General features: G+C 44.7%; 1 protein-coding gene across 1 annotated transcript in view; it reads left to right on the top strand.

Annotated features, from left to right (window-relative positions):
• The window catches only part of LOC147706590 (V-set and immunoglobulin domain-containing protein 10-like), a 190073-nt gene that overhangs the window by 83869 nt on the left and 83969 nt on the right, over positions 1–22235 (top strand). The window contains exons 4-6 of the mRNA XM_086933083.1: positions 2164–2277; positions 12339–12363; positions 19462–19487. Coding sequence (XP_086789209.1) covers positions 2164–2277; positions 12339–12363; positions 19462–19487 — 165 coding nt within the window. The remainder of the gene's footprint in view (positions 1–2163; positions 2278–12338; positions 12364–19461; positions 19488–22235) is intronic.

The raw sequence follows: 22235 nt of genomic DNA on the forward strand, positions 1-22235 counted from the left end.
TGTGATGAAAAGCCTCATGTGGCACTGCGACCTGAGAAATTGAGTTTAGAATCTAGACTGCAAATAGATGTTTGTACCAGGCAGTTAACTTTTAAGGTAGATTAAAATGCCTGATGTTAGGAGTCACTGTGTTATGGGAAATGCAAATCTTTATTTGTTGTAAAAAGCTGAATCAACCTTGAAAAAGAATAATGCATTTTTTCTCTCTTTTCTCATGTAGAAAATAGTGCCTTTTTAGCTACAAATGCAAGCAGTCCATGTGTCTTATCTGCTAGTTTTATGGTCACATATAAGCTTTAATGAAACAAAAACTGTATCTTTTCTGTCTTCGCTTGATTGGTTGGCTGTTTGAGAAATTATGTGTTACTGATAATGTTAGAATTTTGTTGTTTTAAGAATGTCCCTGCATCAATTCACACGGAGGGGAGAGAGGCTCACCGTAAAATGTAGTTATCACTCAGTCATTCCAAGTCTCAAAGAGTGTCTAAGACATGATTCCACATGTATCCAAGGATACACAACTTCAGTGTAAATGTGCACATTTAGAGATGAGATGATAGTCTTTATGTCATTCTTTTAATTTCAATATAAAGTACAACACAGCCAGGGCTATGAGGCACATCCGATGTAACTATATTATTTTTCTTAATTATCGTGATTTTAATGAGTGTTTGCTGTATTTTTTGCATCCGACAGCCATGAAGATGTCCCAGTGTTTCTGGGACAAATTGTATTGTCTGTACTTGAATAGTTTAGATATAGATTTTCCATTCAGACTCTCTATCACTAGGGATGCATTTGCTTTCCCCCCCTTGCCCAGAGGACTTTGTTCGACTAAGGATTGCTTAAGGCAAGTACTTTATCCACTTGCTAGACAAAGTTTTACTTGGTTCATATAAATCATGGATACTCACAAACCTTTTCCTGGGTCCAAAAAGTCCAGTCTGCGGAGTGACTGAGGACCACACTGATGCCAGCAGGATGGCGGTCCGGGGGTGTTAGGATGGGTGTCGGGGAAGCTAAGCATGTACATCTAGTCACTAAATTGAGTTGCACAATGAGAACTGAGGAAACCTGGGGACAGTCCTGGCTTCCCAACATGCCAAAGTTGTGTGGTCCTAGGCGATTGTTTTACTTCCCTTGCCCTCCTTTGTCTTCATTATCAAATATGAGGACCTCGAAATACATGACGTTAGGATGTGTGCTGTACAAAACCACCTTCTGTGTTTGATTCAATAAACTATACTATTACCATTTATAATAGCAACCCCAGTGACCCGAAGGGTGCGCATAACAACTGACTTGCCTCTTAGTTAACTATTCGCATTGTTGTCAGTGTGGAGGGTGAAGCATGAATGTTTGTAAATTCATATTTGAAAACTATAAACAAAACACTGTGATCCAGCACTCCACATAGTCATTGTAAAGTGCAATATTGCATGACGAAAAATATCATTCCATTCAGCAAGTCTGGTTTCAAGTTTCTTTAAAACCAAGTAGCCAACACGGTTCATCCCTAAGGACTTCTTCAGGGCAAAATTGAAATATAAGGGGCTTTCTTTTTCTTGTACTCCTTCAGTGCTGAAGTCTATGGTAAATGCTACCTTTTAAAAACAGCAGTCTTGCGTACATCCGTATTTTCTTTCGCGGATCTAATATGATGCTCTTGGTACGTGTTTACCCTGTGAGGGTCTTTGAAATAGTCTATCACAATTTTTATTCAAGGAATGGTCCTCCATAGTGTGGTCTATGCAACCGCACAATGGAGGAACTGTTCCTTAAATACACATTGCAATAGACCTTTACACGCGCCCCTCGATTTTGCAAAGTATTGGCTAATGCATTCATGTATTGGCTACTAAGTTAAAACTAATTTGATAATTTGAATTTGCAACTTTACTAATCCCTTAAAAAAACTTCATGGTTTACACATCTTATACTCTCTGTCATCTTTGTGGAGCCAAATGTGCTTTGATTATTGAAATCTATTGATTTCTATGTCGGCCTCAGCCTGAACTAAGGTCCACCTACTTGTGCGCATCTCGTCCTTAAGTGTGCAACACAATTAGCCCAGTGCAAAGTGTTGCATCTGGACATTAACTGATAAAAGCCCTTATACTTGCTTGTCTTTGCTGACTGTCTTCTACCCTTCTTTCCTGTCAGAGACACCTACGACCCTGCTGTCAGTCGGGGCTTTCGCAGGCAGTGTGGTGGCTATGGTGGCATTACTGGTGCTGATAGGAATCACCATATTCTTCGTTGTGAGAAAAACAAAAGGTGAGTAAGGGATCAGAAGATCATGGGACTGCATCTTTTGGGACTGGCAGAAGGTTCAAGGTCTGATACTATGGTTAAGACAGGATTCCTTCTGGGTTTCGTCTAAGAGGAGTTTGTTAAGGTCCGTTCTACTGCTGGGCGTCTCATGCCTGTGTATGTCTTTGAAGCCTAATGTTATGAAGAGAGGCACTGTCGGTCATTTAAGATTACTGGTAAGAGCACCCTGTCCACACACCCATTGCATCGCCTGCTTCCCTTAGAGGCCAAGGAACTGCAGTTCAATGTTGATGATGTTGGAGTCAACAGTTACTTCACCACTGTCAAACCCTTGAAACCATGGGCCTACATGGTGATGAGAGCCCACCCTAAACATGTCAGGGCTTCCAACACCATCTCTGGCAGATCTTCTCCTATCTGAAATCACCATGTATGTCATGAGATACTAGACAGGAAGTATGTACGAATGTCTATCACATAGTGGAAGACAACTCAGAGCACATCAGTAACATCAGTTTGCTATTTTAAAGGACGGACTCCTATCTTGAGTGATCTGACTTTGGAAAATGTAAACAGTGATGATAAGTCCCCCAGTCTCCTTGCCTTGATGGCCTGTCTGTCACCAAGAAAGTGGAAGTGGTGGTGAAAAAATGCTGAAATCCAACAACAAGCTCCTAATTAGCCCATAATCCTATGCCACCTCTCCAGTGCCCATCAGCCCTAAATTCAGCTGACCACTCATTCCAGACCCATTGTGCTCCAATCCTCAATGCATCATTCCACGCAAGGAGCTTACGGTCTCTGCTACCATTTCTAGTTACTGGGGGGACAGGAGGCCCCGAGCGCGGGGCACTACCAGTGTGGGGGAGCGTCAGGCGACAAGAAGGGCCAACTGAGCGCTCCCCCCTCCTTTATTCCCAGGGACGCGGGGAGAGGGCGGGCCGCCCCCTCTCCTCACCCCTCGACGCCCGCCCCTCTGACCCGGAAGACTACACCACGCCTCCGTATCAGGGAGTGGGCGTCGGCCGACCGGTGGTGTGGCGCACACCTCCCGCGTACCATTGGGCGCCGGGAGATCACGCCCCCACACCACCGGCAGGCATGGGAAGAGGGGATCGTCGCGCTGCCATGCTGGCGGGGGGGCCAAGGGCCCCCCCTTTTCACATGGTCAGCGACGGCGACCGCCCCCCTCCCTGTATGCTCACAATAACCCAGAACACAACGAAACGGAACATGATTTGTCTTTGGAAGGCGGGGGGTCGTAAAACCCCCCCGGCCGTATTTATTAAGATAGAAAATAAAAAAAATTGTTAAATAAAATATACAATTTTATGCAAAATTATTCAGATACATTTATATTGACAATTGTGATCGGCTAGCCTTAACAAGATTCTAATACAGCTTGTTTCCTAACCGAATCTAACATCCTCATCTGAAAATTTTGCATACTAACATTGATGGCGATATGGCAAGGTCGCTAACCGGTGTCAGGTCTTACAAGCTGCGCCCTAACGCAGGTGCGCATGCGCAGCCGGGCCCGTTAATTACCCGGTCCACCCCTGCAGCCGAGCCCGTTAATTACTCGGTCCACCCTTGCAGCCGAGCCCGTTAATTACTCGGTCCACCCATGCAGCCGAGCCCGTTACTTACTCGGTCCACCCATGCAGCCGAGCCCGATAATTACTCTGTCCACCCAGTGAACTCCATTTAACCAGTGAAGGAGGGCCCTAACTTGCGTTACCAGCTGCCCCTGAAGTTCTAGAAAGGGCCAGTGACCCCTCCTCCCCCTTGGCGGACACCTCCAAAGGATGATGCCGCCCCCTAAGACCTTAAAAATAGCTGCTCACCGGTCATGACCTTACCGCCACTGGTCAGCATTGTTATCTGGCCTCCCCCTTCCTACTCCTCAGAAAGGTTATGTCCCCTTCGCATATCCCTCTAGCATGCTAAAATGTTATTTGACCACAGGACATTCCCAGCCTCAGTCAGGTGTACCCCGTCCCGCAGGTAGAAATGCTCCCCCCAAATACACCCATGAGGAATCGTCTGCAACCGGGGGGCTCGAAACAATTTGTCCAACTGTGTGTTGATCCTCTTTACCGAGTGATTCAACGCCTTGACCAAGTCCCCACCTCGCCACTGCCAACGAGGAATAAGTTGGGACCAGATTACCGTGCAACCCGCACAAGTCCTAGAAACCCACCCCGCAGCAGAAATGATCTCATCTATCAGGATGCGTCTCCCTAGTTTGGTCAAGTCGTTCTCCCCTAGGTGAAGTACCACCACTGACGGGGGGCGGGTTGCTGCGACAATAATTCCAGAAAGTAATCCTTGAACTGGCGAATACCCAGGCCTCCCCTCCCGAAGAATGAGATGGAAAAACCCCCCTCTTTCGCCCTTCTAATCCTGTCACCTGTAAGAAATACATTTTTTGCACGCCTTACATAAGAGTGGCCCACAACCCAAGTCACCAACGTCTGACGGTCTTCCTGATGCTTTTGTTGCGAAGATGCTGTCTTCTGCCGACATTCGGCAAGTTCCTCTCCCGCGTGACAGGTTCGAGAAACTGCAAAACCAAGAGATACAAGCGTGAGCCATCCGGCCATGTCACAACATGTCAACACTTACGTAGTGTTTGTAACACTCAGAGGACCACCTCCCAATCCTTTTAACCTTTTCGGCTGGAAGTCCCCGTACCACTGCTTCAGTTGATGCCCTGATTCTAAAAGAATGGGAGCCAAATTCCGCGGGATCCAAGCCTGCCTTTGCAACCGTTAGTTCCAGGACCTTCCTAAACTGTTAAAGGAGTACCATCCATGTGACACAATAGTGTCCCTTTGGGCATCCCGTCCCGCTGCCTCCTAAAAGCCTCCACATGCGAGACTGGGCAACAAGGGTTGGTCCGAGCACGGTGAAGCACTATTGTTTCCCCCTTTCCCTCCTGGTCGGTCTTCGATCTTTGAATCGTTACACACATGGTATCGGCATGGATCCCCACACAGGCCACTTGTAGGCCACCCTCTTTGCCCACTTTGGACGCGGCTACTAGCTCGCCTAATCGCAGGGCCCCATAAAACGCTAGAGTGAACGCCGCCTTGAAAAGCAGCACCTCCCAAGGAGAACTACATACATCAGGAAGAGCTAACAACAGGGCTGTAAGCCTTACCAGTCCAATGGGCTTTCTCAAATCCGTTGAGTGTCCCTGAATGCGACGCCAGCCCCTCAATGCCTTGCGCACTACAAACGTGTTTGTAGGGTCCCTCACACCCCTGGCCTGTGCAAAGAATGAGACCGCAGCCCTGTGTCTGTTTGCGGCTGCCGCCGAGCGCCCTTCCCTGTGCATCAGCTCTAGGTATGCAACAAAACTGTCCTCATGTGCCCAGTTATTTTCCCAACCCTGCCCAAGGAAAGTACAGTAAGACAAGAACGCCCCTTCGTATGCTGTTCTGGTCCGTGGGGCTAGGCTAGATGCCACGAGGTACGATAGTCTGGGGCACCAATCCGCCAGAGAGCAACCGGGAAAGGTGCTGGCGATGGGTCCGCTGTTGGGAGCTGTTCCCTGAACACCTGCATTTTGAAGCGAGAAAGGGCATCAGCTGCATTATTGAGAACATCTGGCACATGTTTGGCCCTGAAGATCATGTTCCATTTCAAACATTGTAGCACGATTTCCTTTACCAAGCGCAGTATGAATGGACACTGCGCCGCCTGCTGGTTAATACACTCTACCAAGCTCATGTTGTCCAACCAGAACACCACTGAGCGATTGCTAAGGTGGGCCGGCCAGACCATCAATGCCACCCATATCGGGAACAATTCTAGGAATCCAATGTTGATGGTTAATCCCCACGATCTCCATACCTCGGCCCACTTTTGGGCGACCCACTTTGTGCCCAGGATGGCGCCAAAGCCCACGCTACCAGCAGCGTCGGTCCATAAACCCAACTCTACCGATGACGCGGGGGGCCGGCCACACTACTCTGCCATTGAAATCCTACAGGAATGCTACCCATATCCTCATATGCTGGCGAACCTCTGCTGACAGTCTAGTGCTGTGATGTTTCTCTCTCAAACCTTTCATGGCTTGGGCAATCGACCGAGAGAAGGGGCGTGCCATCGGGATAACTCGCAATGCAAAGTTCAATTGGCCCACTGTCTCCTGCAGCTGCTGCAATGTAACTTTCTCCTTCTGAAGGCACTGGTGCAGTGCCGCCCTAAATTTCGATACTTTGCCTGCGGGTAATCTAAAGCACCCCTCCAGCGAATCAATCTCGATACCCAAGAACTCCAAACAAGTGGTCGGGCCAACCGTCTTCCCGGGCGCTAGCGGAACCCCGAAAGCCCGCATGAGCACGCAAAATTCCTGCAATGCCCAGGCACACTCCGAGGTCACCGGCGCTCCCAAGAACAGAAAGTCGTCCAGATAATGCATAACCTGCTTGTGGCCCGTGTCCTGTCTAATGACCCACTTCAGAAAAGAACTGAAAGTCTCAAAGTACGCACACGAAATCGAGCAACCCATCGGCATACATTTATCTATATAGAACTTTCCTTCAACACCTTCATAGAGACAATGGGTAATTTTGATCTAGACCAGAAAGTTCATTCAGAAACATATGTAGCAGGACATACACTTGATGGTATCTTTACATCATGCCAAAAACTAACAAAGGTAGAAGTCCATCCAATCGCATGGACAGATCATAAACTAGTATCATTCCAATTAGAGACTATAGAGGACCTGGGAAAACCAACTGAAACTTCCAAGGGTGTCACCTATCCGGATTGGTCGAAAATAGACACTCAAATGTTAGTAGAGGTAATGAACTCCTCATCTCCAATGCTAGAAAGCGACAGCAATAAAGCATGCACGCAATTCAATGACTGGCTAAAAACAGCCACTCAGAGTTCCGTACCACAAAAAAGAGCTACCTTTAAAAGGAAGTCACCTTCACAACCCTGGTACTCGGAAGCCTTAAGAGCACAAAAACAGACCTGCAGAAGAGCTGAGAAAAAGTGGAGATCGCAATATGACCCCAAATTAAAGATAGACTATAAAAACGAACTGGCCACATATAAAAATATGATAGTCGCAGAAAAAAGCAAATTCTTTGTAAACAAAATAAATGATTCCAAGAACTCGAGCAAAGACCTGTTCACAGTAGTCAAAAAACTTGCCAAAATTGAAAACAACAATCCAGTAGATATATCATCGGATTTCTGTAACATCTTAGGCCACTTCTTCGTAAATAAAGTATCATCAGTGTATGAACTCTTTAAAAACAATCAGAATGACCATTCAAATCAAAACCCCATAAACAATACAAAACTAGACAATCAATCCAGCGGCACCCCATCCTTTAACTGGTCACTACCCACAGTGGAACAAATTACTAAGGAAGTTATGACAACCAACTCAGGCAGTCCTTTAGACCCATGTCCACTGAAAATATTTCAAATATGTCCTGAACAAATAGGACAGACACTTCAAAAACTGTTTGAAGTAATTTTAAACACCAGCATATTTCCAAACGACTGGAAAACCATTTCAATTAGGCCACTGCTGAAAAAACCCCATCTAGACAACGAGGTCCCCAGTAATTACAGGCCTATAGCCAGGATTCCTTTTGCTGCAAAAGTGCTGGAAAAACTACTAAACAAACAGTTCTCACGATACCTACTGGACAACGATTGGCTTGATCACTCTCAATTTGGATTCCGGGAAGGACACGGAACGGAATCAGCCCTCCTCACGGCCACCGAGGAACTTAGAAGTATACTGGACAGAGGAGAAAAGGCCGCCTTGGTGCTATTGGATCTCTCGGCGGCCTTTGATACGGTCAGCCACGAGATACTAATAAAACGCATTAGGGAAACAGGAGCCAGTGACCACGTGTGCAACCTCATCGCATCCTACCTCCATGAAAGAAATTACACAGTTGAAATAGGAGAAGCAAAATCAGACTCCTTTAAAGTACCATGCGGCGTTCCACAGGGCTCGTCATTAAGCCCAACACTTTTTAATTTATATGTGGCCCCCCTTGCCGAATTAATAAGAGAAAATGGATTTACACCAATATCCTACGCTGACGATACCCAAATCGTCATTTCTATAGGCAAAGACAGTAAAGTAACAGCTAAGAATTTCCAACTATGCATGCTAAAAGTTAGCCAATGGATGCAACAAAATTGCCTCAAACTCAACGGAGAAAAGAGTGAGGTAATGTTTCTAGGAGGTAGCGCCGATATCTGGTCCCCAGACTGGTGGTCCCCTGAACTGGGAACAAGACCAGAACCCTCAGAGAAAGCTAAAAACTTGGGAGTCATGATAGACACCAAACTAACATACGAAGCCCAAGTAAACAAACTGGCATCGTCTTTCTGGCTGATACTAAAAATGATCAGAAAAATACTCCCATACCTGCCTCAAGACACACGCAGAACTGTAGTGACAGCCCTAGCACTGTCTCGACTGGACTACGGTAATGCACTGTATGCCGGAGCTAGAATAAAAATCATGGAAAAAATGCAGCGACTCCAGAATGCAGCGGCACGACTGATACTGGAAATCCCAAAGTTTCAGCCTATCAGTCATAAACTAGAGACACTCCACTGGCTACCTGTAGCCAAAAGAGTCAAGTTTAAATCACTGTGCATGACCTACAAGGCACTGCAGGGCAAAGGCCCTCTTTTCCTGAAAACCCACCTAAAGCACTACGAACCATCAAGGCCTCTCAGATCAGGTGGAAAAAAACTGATAGTGATACCCAAGTTCAAACGATCAAATTGGGGAGGAAGAAGCTTCCTCGTGCATGCAGCACGGACATGGAACGCACTACCACTTGACATAAAAAACAGCCCAACCCTGGAGATTTTCAGAAAGAGAATTAAGACCTGGCTATTCACCGCATAAATTTCACTAACTCCACACTTGCCCCAGAATCTGGACAATCCATAGCGCCAAGACACCTTCGGGCATTCGTGCGCTTTAGAAATGCACAAATCAAATCAAATCAATCAATCAAATCTTCAAAAGCGAAACCAAGTAGGTGATGGTCCAAAGGATGCACCGGCAAAAGACGAAAGGAGGATTCAATACCAGATTTGGCCATGAGAGTGCCCCGCCCCATACCCCGCAATAACTCAACCGCTTGGTCAAAGGAGGCATATTTCACACTGCAAATTGCTTCATCTATCGCATCATTCACGGACACCCCCCTTGGTGCCGACAAGTTGTGGATCAATCTAAGCTCGCCCTTCTCTTTCTTGAGAACTACGCCTAAAGGTGAACACACAAAATTCGGCACTGGGACTTCCTGAGATGGCCCCGCTATCCTGACCAGGGACAGTTCTTTCCGAATCTTAGCCACAACTACCACAGGATTCTGTTGTACAGATGACTGGTTCCTACAGTGCGCACTGCCGATGTATCCCCCGGCAGGGATCCGAAAACCTTGGGAGAAACCTTCTTGCAATAACGCAGATGCGCCGTAGTCTGGGTATCTGTTCAACCATGGAATCATTGTCAGTACATTAACCGGGGATGGGCTAACCGGACTTCCAGCACTATTCGGGTTTCTTTCCCCCTCTCTGATTCTGGTTATCATTTTTCCTGCAAGTCATCTCGAGATGGGAGGTGTGACCACAGATTGCACATGCATGTCTGAATCTACAAGTGCCGGCCGGTCTAGTACAGGAACGCTTGTTAAAGTCCCAACACATACCTTTTCTTTCCCCGCCGCCCCCCTACCTTTCCCTGGAAACTCGTTCCCTGGTGCCGCACGAAAGGGCTGCTGGGTCTTTGCGGGGAACGCGTTGGCAATCGCCCCGGGCTGGGTGGGGGCCGTGCCCCCTCTGAACTGCCTATGCCACGACAGTGAGTCCACCTTGTCCCATGATAGCGACAAATCAAATTCCTTCGACTTTCTGAAATTTACGTCATATTCTTTCCAAGCATCCCCGGCATATTGCACGCTCCAACCCACAATCCTGCTCTGATAGCACGCCATTGCCGCATGCACGTTTGGAGGGCGTTCAACAGTGATAGCTGTAAGGATGGAGAAGGCCCTGATCCAATTGCTCAGTGTTTCCTCCACCCTAAACTTCGCACACTGTACTCTCCATTCGCTAGGGTGCATCCACTCTTTTAGCATTTTGGCATTTTTCATTTCCCTATTGTCTAACAACAAAGAGAAAATATATATGTACTTTCCTGCCCAAATCATCTCTTTCACAGCTCGAGATACATGTTGCCCTAAATCCTTGCTCCGAGACGGAATCGTCCCGTCTCCTAAGAGAGGCAGGGCTACCTCCTTACCGTTACCAGGCGCCGTGGCTGGTCCAGCCTCGCTTCCGTTCAGTCGAGCGGCATCCAAACATGCAGAGGGAGGAGAAACAGAGGCTGGAACCGCACTTGTATCTGTTCCCGCCCTAATCTTTTCCACCATTTTTGCCGCCTCCGCGGCATGATCTAACGTTGAGGGCATCATACCCCCTTTCTGTAGCCAAGGAAGTATCGCCGCTATTTGTGCCGTTAACTCAGGAGGGATCTGAGTGTCACAATCCGGCATTGCTGCTGGTACCACCGGAGCAGACGGTGGCAAGGGTGCCGGTACTGGAACCAATTGGAGTGGGCCATCTGCTGGCAATGCGGGCGCCGGTGCCAAGGGAGGCGGGAGTACCGGCTCCGGGGTAGAGGGCACCGCCACCGGTGCTCGAGCAGAAGCATTGCGCCTTGGCCGTTTAGCCTTGCCGTTCTTCGGCAAGGAATCGGAATCCCCCTCAAGTAACGGCGCGTCAATCTGTTGCTTGGGCCTACCGCGCGGGCCTTCGATATCATCCATTCTTTTCATCATACGAGCCTCAAGGCCATCAACCGAACTCAATCTTTTATCCATGGCATTCATCTTATGCATCATGGCCTGCAACATCAACTCCATCTTTGACCCCTTAGCTCCTGGCATCTTTACTATAGATCAATTCACAAACACAGCTCAGATTCGCAACAAGTGCGCCCTCGAGACGGAGGATGTGCAGGGGGCTATGACCGCAACACTGGCTATTCCAAATGTAATAGGTGACCAGACTCTAACGTAGAACCACCCGGCGGCCACACGAAGCGATGAAATGCAAGCCCCCCGCTTCCTCTTACTGTCGTTGACTTGCGTATCCTCCACTCTACCGATCCACCGTCCTCGATCTTTGCGTTCACTCTCCGTTTGTCTGATTCCAATGTCGTGCTACCACACAGTCCAATCAGCAATCCTTGATCTACAAAAGAAAACTGAAAATTAGGAGGCCCCGAGCGTGGGGCACGACCAGTGTGGGGGAGCGTCAGGCGACAAGAAGGGCCAACTGAGCGCTCCCTCCTCCTTTATTCCCAGGGACGCGGGGAGAGGGCGGGCCGCCCCCTCCCCTCACTTCTCGACGCCCGCCCCTCTGACCCGGAAGACTACACCACGCCTCCGGATCAGGAATTGGGCGTCGGCCGACCGGTGGTGTGGCGCACACCTCCCGCGTACCATTGGGCGCCGGGAGATCACGCCCCCACACCACCGGCAGGCATGGGAAGAGGGGATCGCCGTGCTGCCATGCTGGCGGGGGGGGCCAAGGGCCCCCCCTTTTCATTCTAGTTACTGGGGGTGGGGGGCAAATTTATGAAAGTGTTGCTCTGCTCTTGCTATATATCCCACACAATAAAAAAAATATATCCTGTGTATCGTTATCTATCAAGTGCAATAAATAGCACCTATGCTCGTAATCAGAGCCTTAATAGTAGCACACATGTTAATCTTTGTTCATATCAGTCCACAGTACATTTCAGTGTACTGTGATTGAAAACTTTTAATGAGTTCAAGATTGTTCTATGTCAGGATGATCAGAAAGTTTCTCTTTGGGCCAGCACAATTTGTGTGTAGGATGTGTTATATAGGGTATGTTATGTGAGGCATGTTAAGTAGGGTGTGTTATAAAGTGTGTGTTATGTAGTGTTCTGTATCATTAGTTCTTCACCACCCAGACCCTTGAAGGATATTCAACTCTAACCCTGTAAATTCTCTCTGCAGATAAAGTGCCAACAATTGAGAACAGGTGAGAGTCTCTACAAGTCACCCAGACACACAAGGTGAAGCAGTGACCTGTCCAGCACTTAAGTATTCATTCATTGCTCAGGTCCACTCACTTGTGCGATCATATGATTGTTTTTGTACTGATCTGACCCGTCTATTCTCTCCCTCCCATGTTCCTCATTTGTGTGTATGTGTATGTGTATGTGTTGTTCACTGTGGAGATGGGGCCCATTGCTGGACCCACCAACCCCTTTCTGTTGGCTGTTCTTGTACGGTGATGCTTACATACCTGGCAGTGGGACCAGGAGTGAAGATAAGTTAATAATGAAGTGACCTCACCTTATGGACACACGTCAGGTGAGCCGGTAAGGGCAGTCCCTTAAGTAAAATAATGCCCTCCATGAGGCGTTGCATCATATGTGCTTCCCTAAATAATTAACAAACATCCCATAACAATGGGGTCATATAGCTCACTGTCACTTTGTTAGGGATTCAGGTGCTTGAACCCCAACACATCCTCTTTCATTTCAAACCAGGCTTTCCTGTACTTTGATTGGACATTGTAATTTTGCCTTGAAAAGGCTCTATTGTTTTTGTGATCAAGCAAAACACACATTCCATGGTCATTTATTGTCTATTACGTCGTTAACAGCAAATGTCACCAATTCATCAGTCAAACAGATCAAACAAAGGAAAACAAGATTACAGCTTCTCTCTGATTTCAATTCCATCCTTCATTAAACCACTGGAGTGTGATTCTGGCGCTGACACCTTTTGTGTTCTTCAGTTTTATGTGTCAGCTTCTAAATATAGATGCCAAAGTTTCTATTAGTACTTAAGTCATTACCGGCTCATTTACCAGTGAGTTCTCGCAGGTAGACCGACTCTGAGAGGGGGGTTCATAGAGGTGGAACCAGCCCAGGCTCAGGGAGAACAGAGCCCCTGCTCTGAGACCACCAGAACTCGAACTGGAGGGTGAGTGGGGATAAAAGAGCCTCTCTCAAGATGGCTGCCAGGGGTCTGAGGCGGTGCTCATCCCACCGGACCGTCCCTTGGGGAGGTGTCTTCATAAACATGCTCCAAACTCAAACACCACAGTGTGGCCTGAAAAAACATGACCACATCACCCCCATCAAGAGGGAACTCCATCGGGTCCCTTGCTGACCCACACCATTTATTCGGAACCAGCAGCTTTATCACCAAAACCCTCTTGAGTGGCGATTCTGCCTATCTAGCTGTCATGGGCACCGTCTCTGGGGAGTCTCGGCACACCCACAGTCAGGACACCATCAAACTGGAGACAAATAAGTGAAAAAAAGTAAAAACAAAGTGACATTCCTTCCCCAACTCTGCATCCAAGATATGGAAAGCCATTCATGTATCCATTAGGGCTGTCCGAAACCTGCTCCAGTACTACCTAAGGACACACCTCATCATGAAATGACATCTACGTTCACTCTTAGAAACCAGCTACCCCCCCAATCACACTTTGATTGTGTCCTTAAGTTTGACAATGTGCAGCACTTTGTTGCTTTGTGGCTAACTTTGTAGTACAAAAATCCCAGATGCGTATATATTTTCAGTGGTCACTTTCTACAGTCCCTCTAGGCGCTTTCAGATACAGTAGCAGCCACCGTTCAGAGCAGAGGCATCACACACACAGGTATTCTGAATACACCCTTAATACGGACCTCAGAATAGTGAATGGAAACTATATCAGGAACTAAATATCTAAAAATCAACCTGTAAGTCCAGATTTTCTATTTATATACCGATGTGGAACTTATATCTTCAAGGTCTGTAGATGTGGACCTAAGTGTGGCTTTTAACCCCGTTTCCCATAGTCTTCTACTGGAACGACTGTGTCAGTATTAAATGGCTGACAGACAGTCTTCAGAATAGCACATTTCAGGGGCTACTGCAGCCATGTACTTCATGAGATCCCATCACTGCAGCAGTGAGTTCCGCAAGGCTCTGTATTGAGACCGACTTTATTTCATCTATATACGCAGCCCTTAGCTGATGTGATCAACCATAATGGCGTTAAGGCACTGTAGCGGATAGTTTTAGAGCATGCCTGGTGGATGTAGCTGAATTCATGGACACCAGCTGCCCGAGACTTACTGCAGAAAAACAGAAGTCCTGGTTGTAGGGAAACAACCATTGATATAGTCCTCTGCCTGGTGCCCAAACAACCTCTGCTTGACACCAACTCCTGAACTAAAAGTTACAAATGTGGGCTTTATATTGGATTGTACCATGTCTTGTGACAGCCAGGTAAATGCCCTGGCCGGAACATGCTTCGGTATTTTGAAAATGCTGCGTAAGATCGTGGCAAAAAACACAGTTGATGGACAGAATGCAGAACAATGTCTTACATTCACCCCAGTACAAAGATCTGGGCCTAAATCCATCGTTTTTTTGCACTCCACACCACCCTAGGTCAGACAATGGCTATATGCAAATCAGCCTTGACCCTGTGTCTCAAGGGAACAGTCCAGCCCGAACTACCAAGCCATGTCTTTCCTTGACCCGAATCAAGCATCCAAGGACCGGTTTCTGGCTATCAGACTTCTTCAGCCTGGATAGCTTGACTCCAGTGATGTGGAGAGCCTGGGACTCACGTCTGAGCATACCCAGCACACTCGGGTGAAAATTGCAAAAAACACAGTTGATGGACAGAATGCAGAACAATGTCTTACATTCACCCCAGTACAAAGATCTGGGCCTAAATCCATCGTTTTTTGCACTCCACACCACCCTAGGTCAGACAATGTCTATATACAAATCAGCCTTGACCCTGTGCCTCATGGGAACAGTCCAGCCTGAACTACCAAGCCATGTCTTTCCTAGACCGGAATCAAGCATCCAAGGACCGGTTTCTGGCTATCAGCCTTCTTCAGCCTGGATAGCTTGACTCCAGTGATGTGGAGAGCCTGGGACTCACGTCTGAGCATACCCAGCCCACTCGGGGTGAAAATTGCAAAAAACACAGTTGATGGACAGAATGCAGAACAATGTCTTACAATCACCCCAGTACAAAGATCTGGGCCTAAATCCATAGTTTTTTTGCACTCCACACCACCCTAGGTCAGACAATGGCTTTATGCAAATCAGCCTTGACCCCGGCCTCATGGGAACAGTCCAGCCCGAATCGGTAATGAAGACAGTAGTTCAGGTCCTTTTAGTATCGAGACTGGATGACTGTAATACCCTCTATCTTGTGGTTACTCAGGATAGACTGAAAAACTTCAGAGTCCAGAATGCTCATTAATATTCCCAGATACTCTCCTACGGGCGATACCCTTTTAGAGCTCCTTTGGCTCACTATTAGGGAAAGTATCTCCTTCAAGGCACTCTGCATCGACCACAAAATCTTGAATCAGAGAGGTCCTCATTACCTTCTGCCCCTGGTACCCTCCAAAAAGATGCCTCAGGTGCTCAGGGGCAGCGCAGACTGTGACCCCTAAGATAAAACGAGCACGTTTGGGTGTCCGTTCCGTCATCTATCTGACCGCAGAGGTGTGAAACTTCCTCCCTTCAGAACTGAGACTAGAACGCTCGGAAACCTCATTCCGAAAAAACTCAAAACTCGTTTATTTAGACAATTGTAATAGGACTCGATCAATTGCAGAACCCTTGTGGCCCACAGAAGCCCAGCACAGGAACACCCCGAAGGAAGTAGCCGTGCGCTTCATAAAAACCCTTAACATAACATAACATAACATAACATAACATAACATAACATAACATAACATAACATGTAGAGTTAGGAATTCTAATTCTATACTTCACGTGTGCTCTTACTTTTCGAAATTTTGTCTCTCAATATTCTAGAGCTCGATATGAAGTAGTAACTTAATTTAAATTATATCGAAGAATTCATAAGAGCCCACCCTGCTTTTTTTTTGGTTATCGGTTTGGAAGAACCGGGCTGCTTCTTTAACTAGAGAGATTATCAGTGACTGGGTTAAGTGTGAGAAAGGCATGGATACTCCTTGGCTGTCTGGAGTGTACGAAAGCCTATATAGTGTTAATAAAGTGTGTATCTTCTTAAATCCCAGTACAGCTGAAACCCTGCATAAAAATCAGCCCAGAAGTGCACTTTATTCACTATACAAGACAGAAAGGATTGGTATGCAATCAAAAAAATCTCTTGTCGTTAGCTACATCACTATAGACCAGCATAGGCATCCCCTACCTGTCTATCTCACCTTACCAATGAGTCACTGGGAAAGGAGTCTTTTATTTCACCTAAGAGAAGGAATTGTTAAATTTGCATTATGTGTTCCTCTTGGTTACCATTCCAATCTCGACCATTTTTCCTGTCCATGTGATGGTGTGAGAGGCCAATCTACCTTACATTGTTTCTTTCTTTGTAAATATTATTTAAAGTAGATTAAGTGGCTTTTAACTCAATTTTTTAAAAAGAACAGGCCTATTAGCCTGGACAATGCTTATTTGTGGTTATGTACTCTGGCCGATGAAGAAATGGTCTTCCGCACAAGCACGTTTTTGAGAATTGCCATTCGAGCACGCCAGACGATGTCTAATCCCTGAGCTCTTATAAATATTTATATATGAATATTTTGTAGAAACTGGTATGTGAACTGCAGCCTGATTCATGTACGGGCCGTTTTGCGTGGCCCTAATAGCGAATCATAGCGACTCGCTATTGAGGACACGCAAAACGGCATTCATGTAGGAATTGCCAAATCAATAGCGATTCCTACATGTTCTCTATTTGCGAGTAGCAATTTGCTACTCGCAAAAAAAGGAATTTTTCCCCATTCATTCCTATGGGCCAAAAGGCCCATAGGAATGAATGGGGAGTATCCCTTATTTGCGAGTAGCAATTTGCTACTCGCAAATCAGATAGCGATTTTAAGGGTTACAGGGGTGTCCAAAGGACACCCTGTAGCACCTCTAAAATGCACATTTGAACAGGTGTTGCGCACACACATGTCCAAAGGACATGTGTGTGTGCAACATGCAACTTAGAAAAATGCTTTTAAAAGCATTTTTCTATGTTTTTGCTATTTACCGAGAGGTCTGACCTCTCGGTAAATAGCGGCCCAATTTTGCTAAATCGCAATTTTTGCAAGTGTCATGAATAGCATTTAAGGAATCTCTAATAGAGATTCCTTAAATGCTAATCCTCGCATATTTGCTAATTCCTCATTAGCGATTTTAGCATTTGGGATTGTGAATCCCAAATGCCAAAATTGCACTCGCAAAAGGCAAGATTCTGAGAATCTTGCCCTTTGCGAGTGCAATTTTGCTTCATGAATCAGGCGGTAAGTATTTTATATTATTGCAAATTGTTTATTGCCAATGGATTGTATTATTACTCTCCATTTGTCATTTTAATTTATTATGTTGCTGTGCTTTTATGGATACCAAGTTATCCGAATAAAGTTTTTTTGATCTGATATGAAGTAGCACTTTCGCACACACATGAGCACACCCACACAAACAATTGGGCACACATTCTCAAACACACACAGACACACTCATGTGCACACACACACACACACACACAAACACACATGCACACACACAGTCATTGAGTCAAATAGTTTATTGTATATGATTACTTAAAATCGTTACAATGTAAAAAAAATGTAAAGAAATTTTTTCAATTTAATCTTCCGTTATATACTTCTTTTCAGTGTCATGGTTACTAAGATTTTTAAATCTGAAACAACATTATAATGCACCTAAAATGTAATCTAACAGTTTAAAATGATCTGTGTGGGTTCTAGTAAAAAGCTTTCAGAATTGCGCAGTGTCTGAAGAAGTCCTGGATTACTTTCAGCTAGATCCTGTTCGAGATATGATGTCCAGTTTATCTTTGTCATATGTGCGGCGCCCCAGCCGTCCTTGATCATGCTTTATTTGTGGCGTCTTAGATCGACTTGCATTAAAAGGTTCCTTATATTTGCTAGGTGTTTGACGCCCCGGCAAGCCACGATAACTGAGGATCCTTCCAGTCAACATAGCACTGCTTGCCTACAAGTGCGAATATTCAATTCGTTAAAATTGGTATTAAAAGCCCCCTCCTTATGTCCTTGACTGCTGGGCAAGCACACAGCAGGTGTGTTAGCCTTTCATTACCGAAGCCGCATGTGCACACACACATATCTAGGCAGTGAGAAAACTTCCTCCTTCTGGGTCACCTCTATTCTTAACTTTCCCTGGTAGAGAAATATCTCAGAATGGACTGAAAGTGACGAAGCAGAAACCTTTGAATTTACAGACCGTAGCGATAATTATCGCTATTGCTTGGTTAGCGTGAAAAAATTAAGCTGAGCTGCGGCGATTTTTATCGCAGATAAACCTTGGTATTACCAAGGTTTATCGCAAATGCGATAAAAATCGGCCGCAATGCATGAATATCGCTGAAAAGTCAGCGATATTCATGCATTAGCGAGCTAATGCTCTTAGCCATGTTATCCACCTCCCATTGGATAACATTGCTAAGAACTGCTCACGGCAGGTGTTAGTTTTTGGAGATATTCGCGCTTAGCGCGAATATCTCCAAAAGTTGGTAATAGGAGATAGCGATGTTAGCGACTGTTTTCAGTCGCTAACATCTTGGCACGCCCACTTTGCATGTCATTAGTGATAAATATCACTGACATGCAAAGTGGGGCCCAAGACGGTCGCTATCTCCTACCAGCTGTCGCTAACTGGTGTTAGCGACAGCTAGGTAATAGGGAGATCATTTTATCTTCGCTTTCTTGGCTTTGAAAGCCAAAAAAGCGGAGATGAACCCCCTTGATAATATGCCCCCGTGTCCTTTCAAGATTTGACCAAATGCGTGCCTACAAAGTTAACATATTAATCAACCTTTTCAGAGGATCAGACCACAATAACCCCTCGATGACCAGAAACGATGAAACAACCCATTGGTGCAGGTTCACTCACTCTAAACCTAGTGCTGATGACGTCATGATCACACAAGCTTGAGGTTTCTCCTGTGATCCCTTTTCCTGCGTGTCCTTCCTCTCTCTTGCATGGACTTCTGTTCTCTGTTGTCAGCTTCTCACCTCTGCTCTGTGATTGAAATGGTTACAGAGAGAACAGTCAGTAATTAACATTATGTATTTATTTCTAGCCTAAACACTGGAAGACCCCAGGAAGGTACAGTATTCATCCACTTTTATTGTTTATGAACAGATGGGGTCGACGGGGAATAAGCACTCAAACAGGAAAAAATAAAGACCTGGAAAAAGAGAAAAATGTAAGCATAGAACATTGTAATGACAAGTGTTGAAATATGTTGGCAAAGCAGAGAGACAAGAAGAGACATGGAACATTTCCAGATTCTTACATAAAGACAGGAACGCAGCTTTTTGGTAGCCTGTGAGTTTGTTTGGGGTGTCCTTAAGGGAATGTGATTCATTATTATCGGTGTTAGCCAAGATCTTTTGATTTTATTAAAATGATATGTATAATAGACTTACCTAGATGGCCTTTCAGCCAGCTCTCTCCATCCATTGGTCTGTTTTTGTGTCAATCACATTTCGCTCCTACCCTCTACCCAAACAGCATGAGGCCGTGGGCATCAGCCATTGGTTAGGTTACTTTGAGTGACTGCATCTTGGTCATCCACAAGGAGCACTTCCACACTAAAGGTAGTTCTCTTCAATGCCAGTGTTTTTGTGTTTTTGCTTGATAATTACTTTAGAGTCTTTGGGGCCTATTTACAAGCAGCTAAGGTTACCACAATGTAACCTTTTTTGACGCAGTGCTGGTGAAATCAGTGCACCTCACTGCTCCATATTTACAAACTTATGCAATGGGCCCAATGCATCAGTTTCTAGAGGCCTGCGTCACATTATACCTGTGTCAGGAATAATATATGCATGGCAGGCTGTCCCACATTAAAAGTCACGTAAAACTGATGCAGTCAAATATACAACTTTTCACTACATCACTCTATGACTTGACTTCATCAAAATCCCCATGCCTTCTCAAACCAGGCATATGGTTTCACGCACAGCTTTTAACATGGGACTCACCTCTGCATTCTGACGCATTCCTGGAGTTGCGTCAGTCTTGCGACTAACTCCAGCTATGTGCCATTTTAGCGCCAAAATATGCATCAGAATTTCTGATGGATCCATGAATCCTTACCCCATGGAGCACTGTATTGTAAATACATCACATCTATGGTGTCATTACGGCATTTGCGTCGAACGCAAGAAATCTGACTCATTGATGCTGATGCATCACTGTGTTTAGAGCCTGATGTGATAGCAGGACGCGTGCCATGCAACCAAAGGGCACATTCCAGCTGTAGCAGATTACATATTCTGCTAACACTGTTGTAAATTCCTTACCAAGTGACCTTGTTTATCTGACTGCTGCAATTTTACAGCAACTCACATGAACTCTGAATATGAGATCGTCAGTGGGCTCTATCAATCTTGCCAACACTGTCTCTCTTCCTTTATTTGTATTCTTTCATTCCCTCTATCATTTCTTCTTTCTTTCTTTCTTTCTTTCTTTCTTTCTTTCTTTCTTTCTTTCCCTCTATCATTTCTTCTTTCTTTCTTTCTTTCTTTCTTTCTCTCTTTCTTTCTTTCTTTCTCTCTTTCTTTCTTTCTTTCTTTCTTTCTTTCTTTCTTTCTTTCTTTCTTTCTTTCTTTCTTTCTTTCTTTCTTTCTTTCTTTCTTTCCCTCTATCATTTCTTCTTTCTTTCTTTCTTTCTTTCTTTCTTTCTTTCTTTCTTTCTTTCTTTCTTTCTTTCTTTCTCTCTTTCTTTCTTTCTTTCTCTCTTTCTTTCTTTCTTTCTCTCTTTCTTTCTTTCTTTCTCTCTTTCTTTCTTTCTTTCTTTCTTTCTTTCTTTCTTTCTTTCTTTCTTTCTTTCTTTCTTTCTTTCTTTCTTTCTTTCTTTCTTTCTTTCTTTCTTTCTTTCTTTCTTTCTTTCTTTCTTTCTTTCTTTCTTTCTTTCTTTCTTTCTCTCTTTCTTTCTCTCTTTCTTTCTTTCTTTCTTTCTTTCTTTCTTTCTTTCTTTCTTTCTTTCTTTCTTTCTTCTTTCTCTCTTTCTTTCTTTCTTTCTTTCTTTCTTTCTTTCTTTCTTTCTTTCTTTCTTTCTTTCTTTCTTTCTTTCTTTCTTTCCCTCTATCATTTCTTCTTTCTTTCTTTCTTTCTTTCTTTCTTTCTTTCTTTCTTTCTTTCTTTCTTTCTCTCTTTCTTTCTTTCTTTCTCTCTTTCTTTCTTTCTTTCTCTCTTTCTTTCTTTCTTTCTCTCTTTCTTTCTTTCTTTCTTTCTTTCTTTCTCTCTTTCTTTCTCTCTTTCTTTCTTTCTTTCTTTCTTTCTTTCTTTCTTTCTTTCTTTCTTTCTTTCTCTCTTTCTTTCTTTCTTTCTTTCTTTCTTTCTTTCTTTCTTTCTTTCTTTCTCTCTTTCTTTCTCTCTTTCTTTCTTTCTTTCTTTCTCTCTTTCTTTCTCTCTTTCTTTCTCTCTTTCTTTCTTTCTCTCTTTCTTTCTTTCTTTCTTTCTTTCTTTCTTTCTATCTTTCATTCCCTCTATCATTTCTTCTTTCTTTCTTTCTTTCTTTCTTTCTTTCTTTCTTTCTTTCCCTCTATCATTTCTTCTTTCTTTCTTTCTTTCTTTCTTTCTCTCTTTCTTTCTTTCTTTCTCTCTTTCTTTCTTTCTTTCTTTCTTTCTTTCTTTCTTTCTTTCTTTCTTTCTTTCTTTCTTTCTTTCTTTCCCTCTATCATTTCTTCTTTCTTTCTTTCTTTCTTTCTTTCTTTCTTTCTTTCTTTCTTTCTTTCTCTCTTTCTTTCTTTCTTTCTCTCTTTCTTTCTTTCTTTCTCTCTTTCTTTCTTTCTTTCTTTCTTTCTTTCTCCTCTTTCTTTCTCTCTTTCTTTCTTTCTTTCTTTC

This window comes from Lissotriton vulgaris, chromosome 7, assembly GCF_964263255.1.
Source record: "Lissotriton vulgaris chromosome 7, aLisVul1.2, whole genome shotgun sequence".
Lineage (NCBI taxonomy): Eukaryota > Metazoa > Chordata > Amphibia > Caudata > Salamandridae > Lissotriton > Lissotriton vulgaris.